The sequence below is a fragment of the Quercus suber genome, unplaced genomic scaffold, assembly GCF_002906115.3.
Source record: "Quercus suber isolate HL8 unplaced genomic scaffold, Cork oak 2.0 scaffold_480, whole genome shotgun sequence".
In the NCBI taxonomy this organism is placed as follows: domain Eukaryota; kingdom Viridiplantae; phylum Streptophyta; class Magnoliopsida; order Fagales; family Fagaceae; genus Quercus; species Quercus suber.
In genome coordinates this window covers 291,561-308,560 of record NW_027069931.1, presented here as the reverse complement: position 1 = coordinate 308,560, position 17,000 = coordinate 291,561, and the positions used below count along the sequence as shown (strand labels likewise).

At 34.6% G+C, this 17,000-nt stretch overlaps 1 protein-coding gene across 5 annotated transcripts; it reads right to left on the bottom strand.

Moving 5' to 3' along the window:
• Nucleotides 1–5,891: 5,891 nt before the first annotated feature.
• LOC111997723 (squamosa promoter-binding-like protein 1) lies at nucleotides 5,892–15,003 on the bottom strand. Of its 5 annotated transcripts, none has more exons than XR_010624743.1 (12): nucleotides 13,811–15,003; nucleotides 13,365–13,546; nucleotides 11,403–12,055; nucleotides 10,700–10,774; nucleotides 10,495–10,602; nucleotides 10,283–10,400; nucleotides 9,453–9,594; nucleotides 9,171–9,321; nucleotides 7,575–8,213; nucleotides 6,609–7,065; nucleotides 6,316–6,389; nucleotides 5,892–6,217 (listed from the first exon to the last, which is right to left on the bottom strand). XR_010624743.1 is itself a non-coding variant. In XM_065762921.1 (11 exons), exons 1-10 carry the CDS (start codon nucleotides 14,392–14,394, stop codon nucleotides 6,610–6,612), a joined length of 3,108 nt encoding a protein of 1,035 aa, XP_065618993.1. In that variant the 5' UTR covers nucleotides 14,395–15,003; the 3' UTR covers nucleotides 5,892–6,389; nucleotide 6,609. The 5 variants fall into 5 exon arrangements, 3 of the variants coding, with proteins under 3 accessions (XP_065618993.1, XP_065618992.1, XP_023885620.1); XR_010624742.1 differs by having other exon boundaries at nucleotides 6,316–6,369; XM_065762921.1 differs by having other exon boundaries at nucleotides 5,892–6,389.
• Between the last annotated feature and the right edge of the window lie 1,997 nt (nucleotides 15,004–17,000).

The window sequence follows — 17,000 nt, the reverse complement described above, 5'->3', positions numbered from 1 at the left end:
GGAGGGCATCCAAATGACTTCTTTGGCCTTATCTTCAACTCTTCATGTCCAAATCTCTCTCCGCTACTTTTTTTTTTTTTTTTTTTTTTACTGATTTTTTAATTTTTTATAAAAAAATTTTCTAAAAATTGATGATTAATAGATACCCTAAAAGCACTCGTTAACTCTATATATATATATATAGATGGGTTCAAGTTATATAATGTAACTCTTATAAATTTACTCATTTTTTACGCCATAAATTTCTAAAAAAATCTAACAGCTAAAAAGGTCTAACTGCTAAAAAACATCTTTAAGTTCAACTTTCCACTAGATAATGGGCATTGACCTCCAACAAGATTTGAGGCAGCCCAAGACTCTTGATTCATTGTTTGTGTAAGATAATTTACCCATCTGTTGTGGTGCTGGGTCTTATATTTTGGGGCATTAGTGAAAGTAGTTGTTTGATATGCAGTTGCAGCGAGCAAGGATGTTAGTGTGCATTGAATATAGCTATATTCACTGCACACTAAAACATCTTGGTGTAGCTACCACTTTCCATGGACCATGAAAATGGTATGATATGTGTTGGTACTCATTTTCGTGACACATTTTTTTACAAGCTCAATTCATGTATTATGTTTTATTTTATTTTTTTAAGCATGGCCCAAGCCTATGTGACTTATTGAGGAAATTGAGGAAGTGTGATCTGGAGAGTGTGGGTCGGTTCCTTTCATACCTTTTGCATGAGCCTAACCCATACATGCTACCAAGTGGGCAAGGGGCACTGGTAGTACCTTTAGGCTAATAGACGAGGTCTTGTACCTAAAATTTTCACTTTAAAAGAGCTTTTATGCCCTGGATGACTGTACCCCTAATTTTTAGCCCAACTCCATTTTCCACACCAAAACACATCTGACTCTAAGAAAAAGGCTAAACAGCCTAGCTCACTCAACCACCCAAATGCAATCTCCAAGGGCCTACCATCTCTAGGAAACATCAACCGATTAATTTAGGCTACTTTATTTCCCAAATAATGCAAAAAGCAAGGCATCCCTCTTACCCAATTAAATCAAATCTGACCATAACTTCTTTGATTCTTACCTTAGGGTTCAAAGCCTCTTCTATTGACCAAAAACAATCACTTAGAGCACCCCAAGTCCAATAAAAAAGACCCCAATCAGATTCAAAATAGGGAGCCACATTCTACCCACATACCTGAAACTTCAAAACAAAACCTCATTCAGCCATTCAACAATCTCACTATTCCAAAGCTTGGGGGTGGAAATATGGGTACAGGAGAACCTTCTCTCTCTTCCTCACAACCTCTCTCAATTTCCTTTTCTCGATGACTGTGGGTCGAACTTTCAGACCTATTGAACCACATTTTTCCCCCATAGAGTTGAAAGTTGAGAGCAAAAACCCACTGAGTCAGGAAACATTCTCACAATTCTGAACCTTAAGGGTAGAAATATGAGTACAAGGGAACCTTCCCTCTCTTCCTCACAACCTCTCTCAATTCCCTCTTCTCGGTGACTATATGTCGAAATTTTAAACCTGTTATGTTTTTATGGTTTTCTACACTTTTGTTATAAGCATTTTGATTCTCTCTTGTCCAAGCACCATTAGCCTTTTTTTCATTATACATTTGGAATTTTGAGCTTGATTCTCCACAATAAACACCTCTAAAGAACCCAAGGGGAGATTTGGGCCATTCTCGCATTTTCGGCCCTTGTCGCAAAAACGTCCCCGACAATATGAAATATGGCTACCACTTTTCCCTACCATGTCCATGAGAATAGTATGTTATAAATTACCAATTATTAGAATATAGTGACTTTAATTGTTAAACAATTATTGTGATATATATTCCCTCTTAATAAATAGGACTCAACATGTGGAATTTTTAATAAGGAAGGTAGAGTAGGGACAAGATTTAAACTCAATACTACATTATCAATTATTTCAAAAGTTTTAGTTATTAGAAAATAATGAATTTAATTATTTAACCATCATTTCGACACCATGAAAGCTAAGTGTTCAACTTTAGTAGAATTTCCCCAAAATTTGTGTATGGGTATTACCTTAGGACCTAGTTAGTGAGACAAACAGCATTAGTCCATAGAGTAAACTCAAAATTAAGCATTGTTGCAACAGTGTAACAACTCAAAATTGGGCATGGATGACAAAAGAACCTTTGTCATTCTACATTTTAAGGGCTAATACATGTCAGTCTTTGCATAGTCCAACAAACAAGTCTTTTATAGGTAAAATAAAATAAAAAAATTAAAAAAGACACAGAAAACTTCCATGTGCTTATCATTTATTTCCACTATGAAGATTAAATTACAGGCCAGGTTTCAACTGGAAATATTGCTAACATCCACAAATCATTTTTTTGTTTATATTATTCGTTCGTCTACCTGATAAAAGCTCATAAATATTTTAGAATGGAAACTATTACGTGGCCCTCGTGGCCAATGAGTCGTTTTGTTCTATCCTAATCAAACTGTATAAATATTGCTAACATCCCTCGCAGAAACTGTATATCGAACAACTACTTTCACCAATGCCCCAAAATATAAGGCCCAGCGCCACAACAGATGGGTATATTATATTGCACGACGAATCAAGTGTCTTGGGCTGCCTCAAATCTTGTTGGTGTGTCAATGCCCATTATCTAGTAGAAAGCAATAAATAAGAGAGAGAGAGAGAGAGAGAAAAAGAGAGAGAATGCTAGTATTAATTAGGTGATAAGGTAAAAAACAATAGCATTTAATGATTTTTTTTAACCATTAGATTTCTTAGAAATCTACGGTATAAAAAATGTGTAAGTTTATAAAAGTTATACCAGATGTAACTTGAACCCATCTATGTATATATATGAGAGATTAAGGGTATGTTTGGTAACTATTTTTCCCCCCTATTTTCTGTTTTCAAAAACAATTTTCTATTTTTGAGACTAAAAAATTTGTTTGGCAACTCAAGATGGGCAGAAAACAAAAACTGTTTTCAAAACTCAATTTGTGAAGGAAACTGAAAATGCTGTTTTCAATTTCTAATTTTCAAAAGTCAATGAAAACATGCAATTAATTTAATGAATCTGTCTCATTTAATGAGTTAACATTAAATTTCAAATCCTAGTAACAACATATTTTAGTATTTTTTTTTTTTTTCCAAAAAACTCTCTCTTTTAATTTGAACTAACCAAACATGTTTTTGATTTCAAAAATACAAGAAAATTGTTTTTTTTTTAATTTATATTCTCAAAAACAAGTTTTTGAAAATAGAAAACAAAAATTGTTACCAAACATAACCTAACACTTTTTCCAAAGTCCAAACTTAAATAACAATTTCTTCCTTTAAGATTTGAAGAACACATAAGTTCTTTCATTAATAACAGTAATACAATATTTCAAATTTTGAAAAAATTCCCTTAACCAAACTCTAAGCATAGTTGGTGAAAGTTTTTTTTTTTTTTTTTTCAATTAAATATTGTTTCTTGTCACTAAACTTCCACACACAACCAAAAAAAAACTATCATGAAGTGAATGTCATTAATTCAAATCCTATCATACCATTATTTATATAAAAACACTATGAGTATGTTTGGTAACTATTTTTTTCTTTTTATTTTCTGTTTCCAAAAACAATTTTCTATTTTTGAGACTAAAAAACTTGTTTGACAATCCAAAATAGACAGAAAACAAAAACTATTTTCAAAACTCAATTTGTGAAAGAAACTAAAAACATACAAAAGATTGTTTTCAGTTTCTAATTTTCAAAAATCAATAAAAACACGCATTTAACTTAATAAATATGTCTAATTTCATAAGTTAGCATTAGAGTTCAAATCCTACTAACAAAATATTTTAGTATTTTATATTTTTTTCTTCAAAAAACTTTTTTTTTTTTTTTATTTCAACTAACCAAACATATTTTTTATTTCAAAAATACAAGAAAATTGTTTTTTCTTTATATTCTCCAAACAAGTTTTTGAAAATAGAAGATAAAAACTGTTACCAAACATAGCCTAAGTTGTTTTTTTTTTTTTTTTTTGGGGTGGGGGGGGGGGGGGGGGGGGGTGGGGTTTTTTTTGGGGTGGGGGGGGGGGTGGTGGGGGATGAGGCTGGAAGAGGAGAGGGAGTAGTGGAACTCGTAGCACATGAAAACAAAAATAGGTGCCAATTGGCATAGTTCTTAGAACAGAACCGGATCGGACCGGGAGGTCGGACCATGAAAACTGTGAACCGCAAAAAAAAACCGGTTTTTTAAGCATTAAGAACTGGGCATATGTGGCAATTCCGTGAACCCCTAAAATCGGAGTTGGACCGTATGAACTGTGTCAAGAACCGTGCGGTCCAACCCCTTAGCATTTTTTTTTTTTTAATAAAAACAACTTAACACAATTTTATTCTACTTAATTAAATTATCCATCTCTTACAATGAATAAAAATAATAATAATTAAAATCCTTCAAATATATTCAACTTTACTTCAAAAATTAATCATAAATTTTAATGTTTTCATAGTTATTATTTTATTTTATTAACTTTCTTATTTAATTACTAAATATATGCTTGAAAATCATTAAATTTCTCTCACATATATAGATATATTAGTCAATTTTGCTAGTTTTATAAATTTAATATCTATATTTAGGCTTTAATTAATTATTAAATTAATTATAACGTCATCATGGTTCGACCCTGGTTCGACCTCGGTTTGACCTCAAAAACCTTGAACCTCTCCCTTTTACGGTTCAATTAACGGTCCGGGTCTGAAAACCTTACCAATTGGGAATATAAGCCTATTTGGCATTCTGTGTTTCTCTTTTTAAATGGAGATGGATAATTGTATGGTGAAAATTTAAATTTTTTTTTACGTGCACTTTTAAATATGTGAAAAGTTCAATCTTTACCATAAAATATTTTATATATAAAAAAATTATTGTTAAGTCTAGTAAAATGACCTTGCAAATCATAAAATGGCAACTTAATAAAAATGTTAAAGTTTAAACACAATAATGATTTTTTTTTTTTTAAAAAGACTTTAGGAACGGAAATGACAGTTCTATTTTATGGGTATAATTGGATTTTAGTCTAAAAATTAATTATGCACTTAAGTTAGGAAAAAAAAAATTTTAATTGTGACTTCACTCAAACAATACATTAATATTCTTACTTATATTAAACTTTTTCTTTTTTTTTTGAGCAAGTACTCATATTAAACTTAACAATTTACATTTACTCTCTTTTTAATTACATATTATAATATAAGAGAAATGATATGTCTACAACATTTCTACAATATTTTTACAACAAATCCTAAGTGGCAGGTTGTTACTGGTTGTTATTGTTGGGGCAAAAAAGTAATCTTAGTGTTAGTTTTAAATTTGAACCAATAACAACTAACCACCTATAATTTGTTGTAAAAATATTGTAAAATTGTTGTAGACGTAACATCTCTCTATAATATAATTGTAATTTCACAAGTGTGATACCATATAATGAATATTATACATGGAACATAAAAAATATTTTTTTACAAAATATTTAAAATGAACCTATAGCGTACACATGTACTATGCGGAACATTAGGTAGATGCTATCAAATTGGCCTTCCCATTAAGTATCCATTTGGATAGCGCGTCCAACGTTGCATGTCTACCGTCTGTCAGTGGGTCTCGTGCACTATTCATAGAACCTACAAACTTCTTTTTTTAGTAAAACTTTCATTAAAAATGAGTATCATGGCACTATTCACACATTTAAAAATTATTTTGTTACAATGTTTTCAGTTTTCAGCAATAAGCGATATCCAAATAAACTCTAAGTATTAACTAAATTAAATATCCCCAACTGATGTTTTGTCTTAAAACTTAAAGGGGATAATAAACTTGAGGGATCAAAATGACGACAATTCAAAGTTCGAGGGTTAATTGCAAATTTTTTAAACTTCAAAAACCAAAATGAGAGCAGCTTTGCAGCACCAACATTAGAACTAGAAGGACTAAAATAATGAATTTTAGCCTAAATGACTATTTGTAAGTGTAACATGTTACATGAGAGTGGCAATTTTTGTTGCAACTAGCCAGGATCTTAGCAAATTGAAGTTTGGCCAGTCGTTTGATCACATCTGTGGATTGGAAAAGCTCAAGCTGCTGCAAAATTGAAACTTGGGAAGAATCTTCATAACTCTATACAAAACTTCACAATGACTTCCACTTCCATTTCAACCTGCCAACCAAGGCCTCAAATATCCATTAAGTGCCATAGGACCTTGGGATTATTATGTCTTTCAACGTATTCATGATGTAAAGAAAAAGGGAGCATACTCGTGATACTCTACAGAATCCATCAGAGAGCTTTGAGGGTATTCAATCTCCATCCTGAAAAGGGGTGTTCAATTCTGGATAATGGATTAATGGTCCTTTCTAATTGAAAATTTTCCCTATATATATTCAAAATGAACTCAGTAATACATATACAGTATTTTCCACTGATATCTAAACCCACAAATATCATTAGGGATTTTACATTGCTCTTTTGAAATTAGGATGGAAAAGAGGGGGGAGAGGAAGAAAAAAGAAATTTAGCCTACAATCTATAAAAGATACAGATTAACCACCTTAGCTTGACCCATACTTCAACAATTCCCACCTAAAGGGCCGGAACACGTAAAGAACTTGAGGAGAGCTTTTGAAGAGTAAAGCCACACAAACACAAACAGCCGCAATAGTGACCATTGAGAGCATTGCTGGCTTGTATACTAGTGATCTTCTCATATTGCCATAAGCCGGTTTCTGCTCACATACCATGCAATGTCGACAACTTACTCCCATTTCAACCTTCTCAGTTTGCAAGCTGGCAACTTTCGACAACTTATGCCTATCTGATTGCTTCCATTTGGTGTTACAATCCAGGAGAGCACCAGGGATATCAAGCACCACATGGCTGTTTTCTGATTTGTTGCTGATTTTCTTCTGCACAAGATGGATATAGGAGTAGTAGCCTCTCAGGCATGCATAATCATTGGGTGTCAAACCCGTACTATCACGAGCACTCTTCCATGCTTTAATTCCAACCTGAACAACGCAGATCAATATCAGCACCATGAAAATGTAATAACATAGTAATAATACATCATAAGATGACCAGCGAAATAAGAGAAAAGGTTCTCAACAAGCGTCTTAACCTGCTAAATAAAACAGTAACTCAAATTTTTGAAATTCATTTTCTATCAGAAGATCATCCTTGTATTAAAAGTAAATTTTTTAATGATGATACACTAGAAATTGCTAGCTGATTTAGAAAATCCCTCAGTAAGCTCACCTGTGTGGAAGCAGAACAGCAAAAGAGGGGGGGGAGAGAGAGAGAGAGAGAGAGATTTTTAAAACATTTAGAATAATAAGAGCAGTTTTAGCTCATAGCCCATCCACAAAACTAAGGATAGTCTAGCACAAAGATACAGTTTAATTATGCGAGTGATCAGGAAACTGTGTGCTAGGGATGGTTATATGAACCAATTTAGTGTCTTCTCCCTATATGGACTTAGAACCATAATACTGATGAATACTAATAGACAAGGACTTACCAATCCAGGATCATCAGTTAAGGCATCCAACACATTCTCAGAGCCCTCCTTGCTAGCTGCAATGTGAAGTGGAGTAAGCCCTGCAGGCCCTAAAATATCAGGTTTAAATAAGAAGCCATTGATGCCCTTGTCAACCTGTTGCTTCCCCTGAGATCCTGTTTTATCCAAAACTTTATCTGGAACAAATCTTAACAGGAGTTCCACCATAGGCCTGCAGTTTCGCCGGACAGCTCTGTGGACGAGACCCAAATCCAACAAAGCAAGCTCAACAGAAGGATGCTCTCCTGTACCAACTGCACCCTCAAACAGAATTCCCAAGAGTTTCTTCACTACAGCACACCAGTCATGGTCCATGGAGAATTCCATGAGCCACTTGAACCGCTTGAAGGGGAAGAGATCCTGGTTTGGATCCATGTGACCTAGCCTGAATTTCACATGACTTCTATGAAGCAGCCAACCCATTTCATGTATAAAGTCCAGGGCTTGAGTCTTTGCTTCCAGCAGTGCAGGTACTCTCTGAATGTCATCAGCAGTTTCAACCACCTCAATTGCACCCTCCAGCATACAGATCTCAGAACACACTTCTTGCTCAGCAACTATAAACGGAAAGAAGCTGCTGCTGAGACCATGATCTTCAACCTGATAAGATCAAAATATGTATGTTCTAAAATCAGAAATGGAAATATTCTTATGCATACTATAAAGACAGAACATCATTTATGCAGAGTTTTCTCTTCCTGTTAATACACCTGACCATCTCGTCTCTTCTTATAAGCATTTCACACTGTTTTCCCCTCTAGCCCTCTCAGAATTTGCTTCTGAAAGTTCTTATGCATGCTATAAAGATAGAACATCACTTATGCAGAGTTTTCTCCTCCTGTTAACCACCCCCACCCGTCATTCTGCCTTCAAGTGAACTTACGCTTCAATATATATATATATATATATTTTTAATTTTATTTTAAAGGCTACACGCTTTGAATTTATATGATGGAAAGGCATCTGTATTTCATCCATCCTAGTTCATGAAAGACGGCTTGCTCAAACTACATAAAATTTTAATAAGAAAGCCAATAACTTTCAAAGTTTGGATCAAAGGAAAAAGGAAGGGGACGGAGGGGTGTTGGATTCTTGACATATTTTGATTTAATTCCCTTGGTCTATAACAGCAAGTAAAAGAGGGCAGTCCAGAGAAACCAAGCTTTACTGCTCTGGACTTTCAAGTAACTTTTAACAGATAGAGACTGCCACAAAATTCAATGGACTACAACAAACCTGAAGCACATGTCATGAGAGTTTTTAACACAATGAACTTTTAAAAATTGAAACTACTTCAGTGGGAATGAAGATCAAATAAAAGTTTTCTAAGACATTGGAAGTGATTGAATGCATAGTAGCATTAACCATGTCAAATCAAAGAAAAAGTTTTTATAAGATGGACATCCCATAGGTAGGATCCAACTTTCGCGAACTTTGCAAGCTTCACGCATTTTTAAATAATTTACCATCTATAAACCAGAATTTATGCCACATACACCCATAGTTGAGCTCACTTGATTGCAACAAAATAAATTCTTAAATTCAGGATAACCCTACCTCAATGAATCCTCTCCCAGTAACATTTGGTATAGAACAGGGGAAGCTGAGGCACTGGAGTTCATTGTGCTCAATGGCTGCATCAGCACTGTCCATCAACTCATTACAAGTTTCCTGGATCAGATACTTGCCTTCTAGAGCACAGAGTAACCTGAAACCAAATGCGTGACTTAATATCTATGCAGTAATCATGATGTGTTGATCAAGTCTGAAACAAAATTTGAAAAATGAGAGGGAGATGAACATATGTATTCCAGCATACATTGAAAAGCTAAAGAATACCTAGCACTGGACCGGAATAGGTTACAGCCTTTTACGACAAACTGAACTCTCTCAGATACAGAAACAGCAATAGGCTTGATGCTTGAAATTCTGCAACTTTTCTGGTTTTTAAGAGGTAAGGGTGTGTCTAAGACAACCTGACCTGTAAGGCAGATATAACAAATAAAATTACTCCTCAAAGAAATGTTATTTAACCTACATTTATTGGTGAATGATAAAGCATGAACAGAAACTGTAAAATACTTTGGCCCAGAAACATAGATAAGCAGACAGCAAATGAATGTACTTACATATTATGCCTGGTTTTATTCTTTTACAATGTTAGACCACAATCACCATAATTTCTCATAGGATCAATATTTTGCCAACTATCCATTAAATTAAATGACCTTCACACACTCACAATGGATATCAAACATCAAGAGAATCAGAAATTAAGAACTGCCTCCTCTAAAAATATGTTCAAACTTATTCCTATGTTTGAATCGGGGGATATGTACAAAGAGGAAAGAACAAGGGTGGCTGGAATATACTAATATTAGTAGATACCAGCCACCCTTCACCTCTCTTTTCTTCCCCTCTCCCTCCATTTTGGATATACCCTATGATTTAATATATTCTAAAAATCTACTAGATAAATAAGTTTTGGATTTGAAGATAAATGAGTTTTGCATGCATGACAAGCAAATGAAGGAAAAGTAATCTAACTATAGATTTGATATTAATTTACTTTAAGTTATTAAGTGGTATATTATGGCAAAGAATTACACCAAGCATAACTATATATATATATATATAGAGAGAGAGAGAGAGAGAGAGAGAGAGCAAACCATTATACATAAATGCTACAGAATGTCGCACCCTAGTATACACCCATCCTGTTCTCCAGAAAGAGTCATTGGATGCATCAAGTAGCTCTCTTAGATACGATCCCAGATCACAGCAGAGCTGAATGTAGAAAATGTAATTAAGAATTTAAAAATTCTGTTCCTGATACTAGGTTTAGCAATTCAACATTTCTTGCATCAGTACTGAAGCATACCTCCTCCCATGTGGATTTTTCTAAACGGAGGTATATTGTTAATATGATACAGCCTGGCCTTATATAGCTCTCAATGTCAGTAGGACTGTGGGATAACCAGTCGAGAATCTGGAGATGTAAAATATATAACAAAAAATCAAATATATATGGAACAAAACATGCCAAGAAAGGTTGCAAAGAAGCAATTTCATGTCTTAGTATATACCTGGGTTCGGAGAACAAGAGGAAAATCATTCGGGTCTTTCCCAAAGAGTTTGAAAACTATTCGATCCGTGCGAACCTGAAGATTTGTAGTAAAAGAGTTGTTTAGAGAAATATCCACTAAGGCCGCAAAAAAGGTACATATTTATATTTTTACTTATAAAAAGCATGCACCATTCTCTAACAGCCCTACTTGAACCATATACATTGAACAGACAGCCACAATGTCCCACTGCTAAACCCCCAGTTAAAGATAGATTATGATTCGTCTTAATTTTAACATCATTGAAGGTAATACTTCAGCTCCTGAAGCCGCAGCAGATAACCAGTTTTTCCAATTTGCAATCAATAAGTCAATCAATTAACAAAGACTAATGAACCACAGGAACCAAACACCAAAAGAAACAATATACCATGCAAGTACATAACCACAATTGTCAATTTATTGGGCTAATGAGGACTTTGATCAGAAGAACTAACAACCATGACAAACAAAAGACATTTTCAACTCAGCTTAACTAAACCTCAACCCAAACTACAGGCATTGACCTTAAAGTCTAAAATGATCAATAGAAAGTTACAGTCACTCAATAAATCTGTTGACCACCGAAAAGGAGAACCAGATTAATTTTAGTAGACTCGACCAGTTATAATAGTCTCACCAGCAGTTATAAAGGGAACAAGATTCCATCACAACAAGATTATACCTGAGCCTCTCCGCTGGAACTAGATGGTGACTGTGAAGAAGTTGAATCTGAGTTGCCACTAGTCTGAGGTGGGCTAGACTTGAGAGAGTCATGCTGTACCCATAACGGATGGCCAAGAAGCCCAGTCCCAGAATTTACAGGGGGATGAGACTTCCCTATATTCTCCTCATGGCCCTCTGAATCATCACATAGATTATTCAAATCAATGTTATTAAATTTGATCCTCCCATTTGTAGTCTCTGATATTGATTTGGATGGAAGGCCATCCTTTGAAGGAGGTGGATTCATGTGCTGTAGACCCGATAGAGCTTGTACATGTCTACCCCCAGCATCATCTGAGGATATTCTTTTCTGAGCTACATCAGATGCAGATACTGTCACACATTTTCCCATAGGCCTAGGATGGTCATGAATGTTGATGCCATCATCCATCTTTAAGGCTGAACTAAAAGGCCTAGAGGGTTCTGAACCATTTGGAGTAACATCTGTCACCTTTTGTGGAGCCCCATCAGATGTCCCAGCATTAAGCAAAACTTGAGATCCCTCCAATAATGCAGATATGTTCCTTCCATCAACCGTACCAGCTAGACTGGCCAGGTTCTTCAACAGATGAGATAACAGATCCTGGTCCTTATTTTGATCTGAGCCATTTGCTGCAATTTATAGAAGGCATAATCTGTGGAGTCAAATAAGTATGCCAATCATGACACCCAAGGAAAGGAGAAAAACAGATACAAAAAGAAAATGTCAATGATCAGATCAATGATATGTAATTCTTTTAGAACAGCATTCTCTTGGACAGTTTTCCCTTTCAAGCATTGTAAATATCTAATATGAATGGGCCCAAAAAGTTAAAGCAGAACAATGAAAACAAAAACATAGCAGCTGCAACTACAGATAGATGTAATCAGTGATGGTCTTGACAAATTGACCAAATAGTTCAGGCAATAACAGAAAATTGGCCAGCAAAGCTGCTAGCTTCTATGAATTTACGTACATTACATTTTAAACAATCTTAGCACCACAGTAGCAGTCAGCAACAAAAGCCAAGAAGAATTTGCACATTTAAAAAACAAAACCACACAAGAATTGTCATATAAACGACCAGTGAAAGCAGCCAGAAAACTGCCATGCAACCAAGACTCCCAGATTCTAAATATGCATTATGCCTCTAAGCATTGACTTTTACTTCACCCGGCTTTTAAGATTTCACTTTCACAGTATAGAATTATTTTCACAAAATAATAGGCTAGTGTTTTCAGTGCCAAAATAAGGACCTTGCTTTGCTACAGTAATTGACTATCCATTCAACTGAGAGACAATTGGAAATTAGCATGTATATGTCAAGACATAGAAATTAAGAAATTTAGCATTGTTGCCTTCAAATATTCAATGCCTTAAATGCACAGATCATAGAATCCGAAGTGAGCACCATGAACCTTTTTTCTGCAGATGATTTTCCATCCATCCCTATAAATAATTGCGAACTCTTCTCATGCCCAAAACAAAATTCCAGATCTTTATCAATTCAATGATAAATTTTAACATGTTTTCATTTGCACAGAAAGATTAGCATGGTAAAAGGTTATGCCCTATCAACTCATCTACCATGGCATCACAGATAACAAGTTATCAACTTTATATTGTAACAATTTCTTGCATTAATAAAACATTTTTGGTTTACCCATACTAGTTTACCCAACACTCACTACATAAATTAAATTTATCGTTCCTTGGCAAGATGATTTAGAAGTCATTTTTTAACCACCTTCAATAAAGTTATAAGTTGTAATTAGAGCATAAATCACAACAATTTTTTTAAGCATAAAATCACAACAAAACTGAATTCTGCCAATAGCTTTCTGCCCAGTATCATACACGTAACAAACTGCTGCATAGCAGTGCCTTTTTAAAGCAGCCAAGTAAATAAATTTGCGGTAAATACTAAATAAAAGGACCTACAGTGCAAATTAGAGAGAATCCTCAGCAAACTTATCAGTAGATAACTGCTACCCCTTTCAGCATTCAGAGAGCCTCCATTAACTACAGTGTCAGGATGTGTTTTCCTCCTCCTCCTATTATGACCAGCCAACCGTCTACGACAACTTCTCTTTCCCTCATCAAACTCTTGAAGAGCATGAAACCTGCCAAAAAGTATAAAAACAAGTTGCATCTGATTGGAAAAACAAATTGTTTTGCAAAATGCCTTATACCAAACATAGACATATAACAACATTGGACACATGTTGAAAGAATATAAGAGCAAAACTAAAAGCTCCACACAACCACAATCTGTGACATTCCATCATTTTTTTTAATTAAAAAATGCCCCAGCAACTATTCTAGTCATGACCAAAAGTAATGAAAATGTTTCCTCAAAATAAGGATAATAATATAACCAAACTAACCTGCTACACTGCTGACAGAACCGCTGCATAATGTTTCCCACCAGGGCTTTGCTGGCCTTGGAATGCACATCACAAACCTTATGTCGGCGGTGGTAATCCTTGGCATTGCTGAGATCAGCCCTACAATCCTGCACCTGACAAACCGCACGGTTTGAAGAATTCCCAACTATCTTTGTCTTCTTCCCACTCTTTAACTCCCCTTCCATGATAGGGTAAACTTGCCCACCAAGCTTTAAGTTAAGGGATCCATCTTCATCATTTAACTCTTCATCTTCAACAGCCACAGCCCTCCTCCTCTTCTCCAATTCCCTCCTTCCCACACCATTTGCCGGATTAACATCATCCGAACCAGACGACATACTGTTCGACAAAACAACATTTTCTGGGATTTCTGTCCCAACTGGAAATAACTGCCTACTCCTGCAATCAGTTGGTGCAGAATTTAATGGACTAGCTCTAAAAAGGTCGCCATCCCATTTCCAGTCATTCAAATCCCATTCCAAACTCTTTTTCCCAACCGCCTTCAAATCCGGCACCACAGGACCAAAGAATTGATTAGCCTTACCTCCAAATTGAGCCTCCATTTATCAAAATTTCCAAAAACCCAGAAAAAGTCAAAACACCCAGATTCCAATTTTAGCAAAATTAGCTACCCAATTGAACAAAAACCCAATTAAACTTAAAAGGTCAACGTTCAATTCCAGCTAGAAATTACTAACATAAAATCCCCACAAAAATTAAACTCAAGCCCCCCAAAAAAAAGTCTGCGTCTTTATCCTCTCTATGCCCGCAGAACTCCATATATAGTACACCAACACATTCATGGATAAAAAACAAGAGCTACCCACATGCTCAAAACCCTTCAATCACCCACTTATTCCCTCAAAATCATCAACAAAAACACCACCGTAGTCACAGTCACAACAATCCCACAATTCCATCAAACTAATAAAGTTCTCAAATTTTACATCATTAAACAAAACTCAATCATAACAACTATAACTCAAAACAAGTTCAACAGTACAAACCCATGATTAAACTAAGAGAAACTTGCCGATAGATATCAAGCTGGTCTTGTTGGAGCCCTCAAGCTTGTACCACCTTGGAGATCAACAGAGAGAGAGAGAGAGAGAGAGAGAGAGAGAATATATCAAAAGAAAATTAGGAGCAGGTTAGGAAAGTGTGTGAAATAAATGCCATTTTTAAATGGGGAGAGAGAGAGAGAGAGAGTCAGTTCACTATTATGTTTAGGAATCTAGGCCCACACCGTGTCCTTCGCTCTCTCTCTCTCTCTCACTGTAAAGAAAAGTACTAGATTGGTAATGTGTTCATTAACCAATCAGAAAAGATCAATCTCATGAAAGATCTGTTACGTGTCGTTCGTTCATTGGCTAACATCATCAATACTCGGTTCGTTTTGACTTACAATGATTTTGACATGACACAATTTTTCGACACGTGTTATAAGATCATGCGCAAGCTTAGAAGACAAGAATCTCAGTATATATATGTATATCATTTTGCTGTTTTTGCTTTTTGCTAAAATTTCTCACTGTAATTAATATGTGAAAGAAGATAATAATATTTTAAAAGGACTTTTTTTTTGGGTAAAAAAACAAATTTCTTTTTTTAATTTGGCTTCGTACAAGCACAACTCATCTGAAGGTGATGGCTTTGTTTTTACTTGCTGGGGTAAAATTACAGGGATAGGGTGATGTGCACATGCATGGTACATAGCTACACCCTCATTTGGTTATGCAGCATCACGGAAGAATCCATGACAATGACCATTCGATTGGTGGACTGATATGTCTTCAGCTATACTAATTTTCATAAAAAAGTTCACAATTACCAAGTTGATAAGTGCTAAATATTAGCAAATGATAACGAGTGACGAATCCAATTAAAAGCTAATAAAAACTTACTAATTCAAATTTTGTGATAATTATTATGTCTTTAACATTACTCATTAGTAATTCTTGGCTACTAACAAAACATAAACATGATTGAATAGGTTACATTAATTCCACTATTAACTATGCTACATGGTTTTAAGTTGTAAATGTCGTACATCTTTATATTTTCCGCTACAAAATATATTTGTTACTCCGTGAATGATGCTATTTGCTAATCATTGCTACATTCAAATAACACAATAAAACTGGGGAAAAAACATGGAAATAAAAAAAGGTCTTCTTGCTAACATACAAGGAAGTATTTAAAGGAAAAAAAAAAAACTATGACATAAAGATTTTCCAAGGTTAGTTGAAGCTATCACAACATGACAATTAATTCATTAATTTGAAGGAATACAATACGATCACAAGCTATAAGCCATAGCTAACGCATGCATTTCGATCAGCCTTTATTACAGGAGACAAATGAGAGTTGGTTTGTTTCCTTTGCTTGTGTTGCTATCTCATCCCTGCTTTCTTATTCATGATGAGTGCGTATTATGAATCTATGATTGCATGACTTTGTTATAAAATATAAACAGTTATATATATATATATATATATTCTGTTTTCTACAATGGTTCCGAATTAGACGATGAGAGTTCCTTTTCAGAGAAGCTTCAATTAATTTATATGTTGGCGTGTTTTTTTCCAAAAAAAAAAAAATTTATTGGAAATTCACCGTAATGGCGTAATAGATAGATAAGTGGAAATATAAGTGGAAATGTACGGAAATATAGGATCCATAGATAAGTGGAAATGTACAGAAATATAGAATCCAAAAGGAAATTATCTGCTTAAAAATAGGAGTAGCTTTTATTAATGAAAAAATGAGAAAAAGTCGTTTTAAATAAGTTGGATATTTTCAAAAAAGAAAGATTAATGCATCCATAAAAAAGAATGAGTTAAGCCAAGTTGAAGAAAATGAAGATTAATAATTTAATACTTGTTGTTGTCGTCCTTGTCCTCCTGGAAACTCACATACAATAGCGAAAGAATTGATTTAGTGTGTATTTAGATTTTTTAAAATTAATAATAATAATACATATGTCCAACCCTAGCTAATTAATATGTTAAGAATTCATGAGTATAATTGTGATAAATAATCAATTAATCACACTATAGTGTAGTGCATCCTCACACATGCAATAACCCTTAAGGGTGGATGATATTGCTTCATGCATAGATGTATCATTCATTAACAAATATTTTCTTTCAAAGGGGTATACATGCTT

What these genes read in the sequence shown, in the direction of transcription:
- LOC111997723 (XM_065762921.1), bottom strand. Translation starts at nt 14,394, where the DNA reads ATGGAGGCTCAATTTGGAGGTAAGGCTAATCAATTCTTTGGTCCTGTG. An exon ending in GTTCCAGCGGAGAGGCTCAG is followed by an intron (nt 10,775 to 11,402) that starts GTATAATCTTGT and finishes ACAAATCTTCAG; the next exon opens with GTTCGCACGGATCGAATAGT. An exon ending in TGTAGCATTTATGTATAATG is followed by an intron (nt 9,595 to 10,282) that starts GTTTGCTCTCTC and finishes TCTGCCTTACAG; the next exon opens with GTCAGGTTGTCTTAGACACA.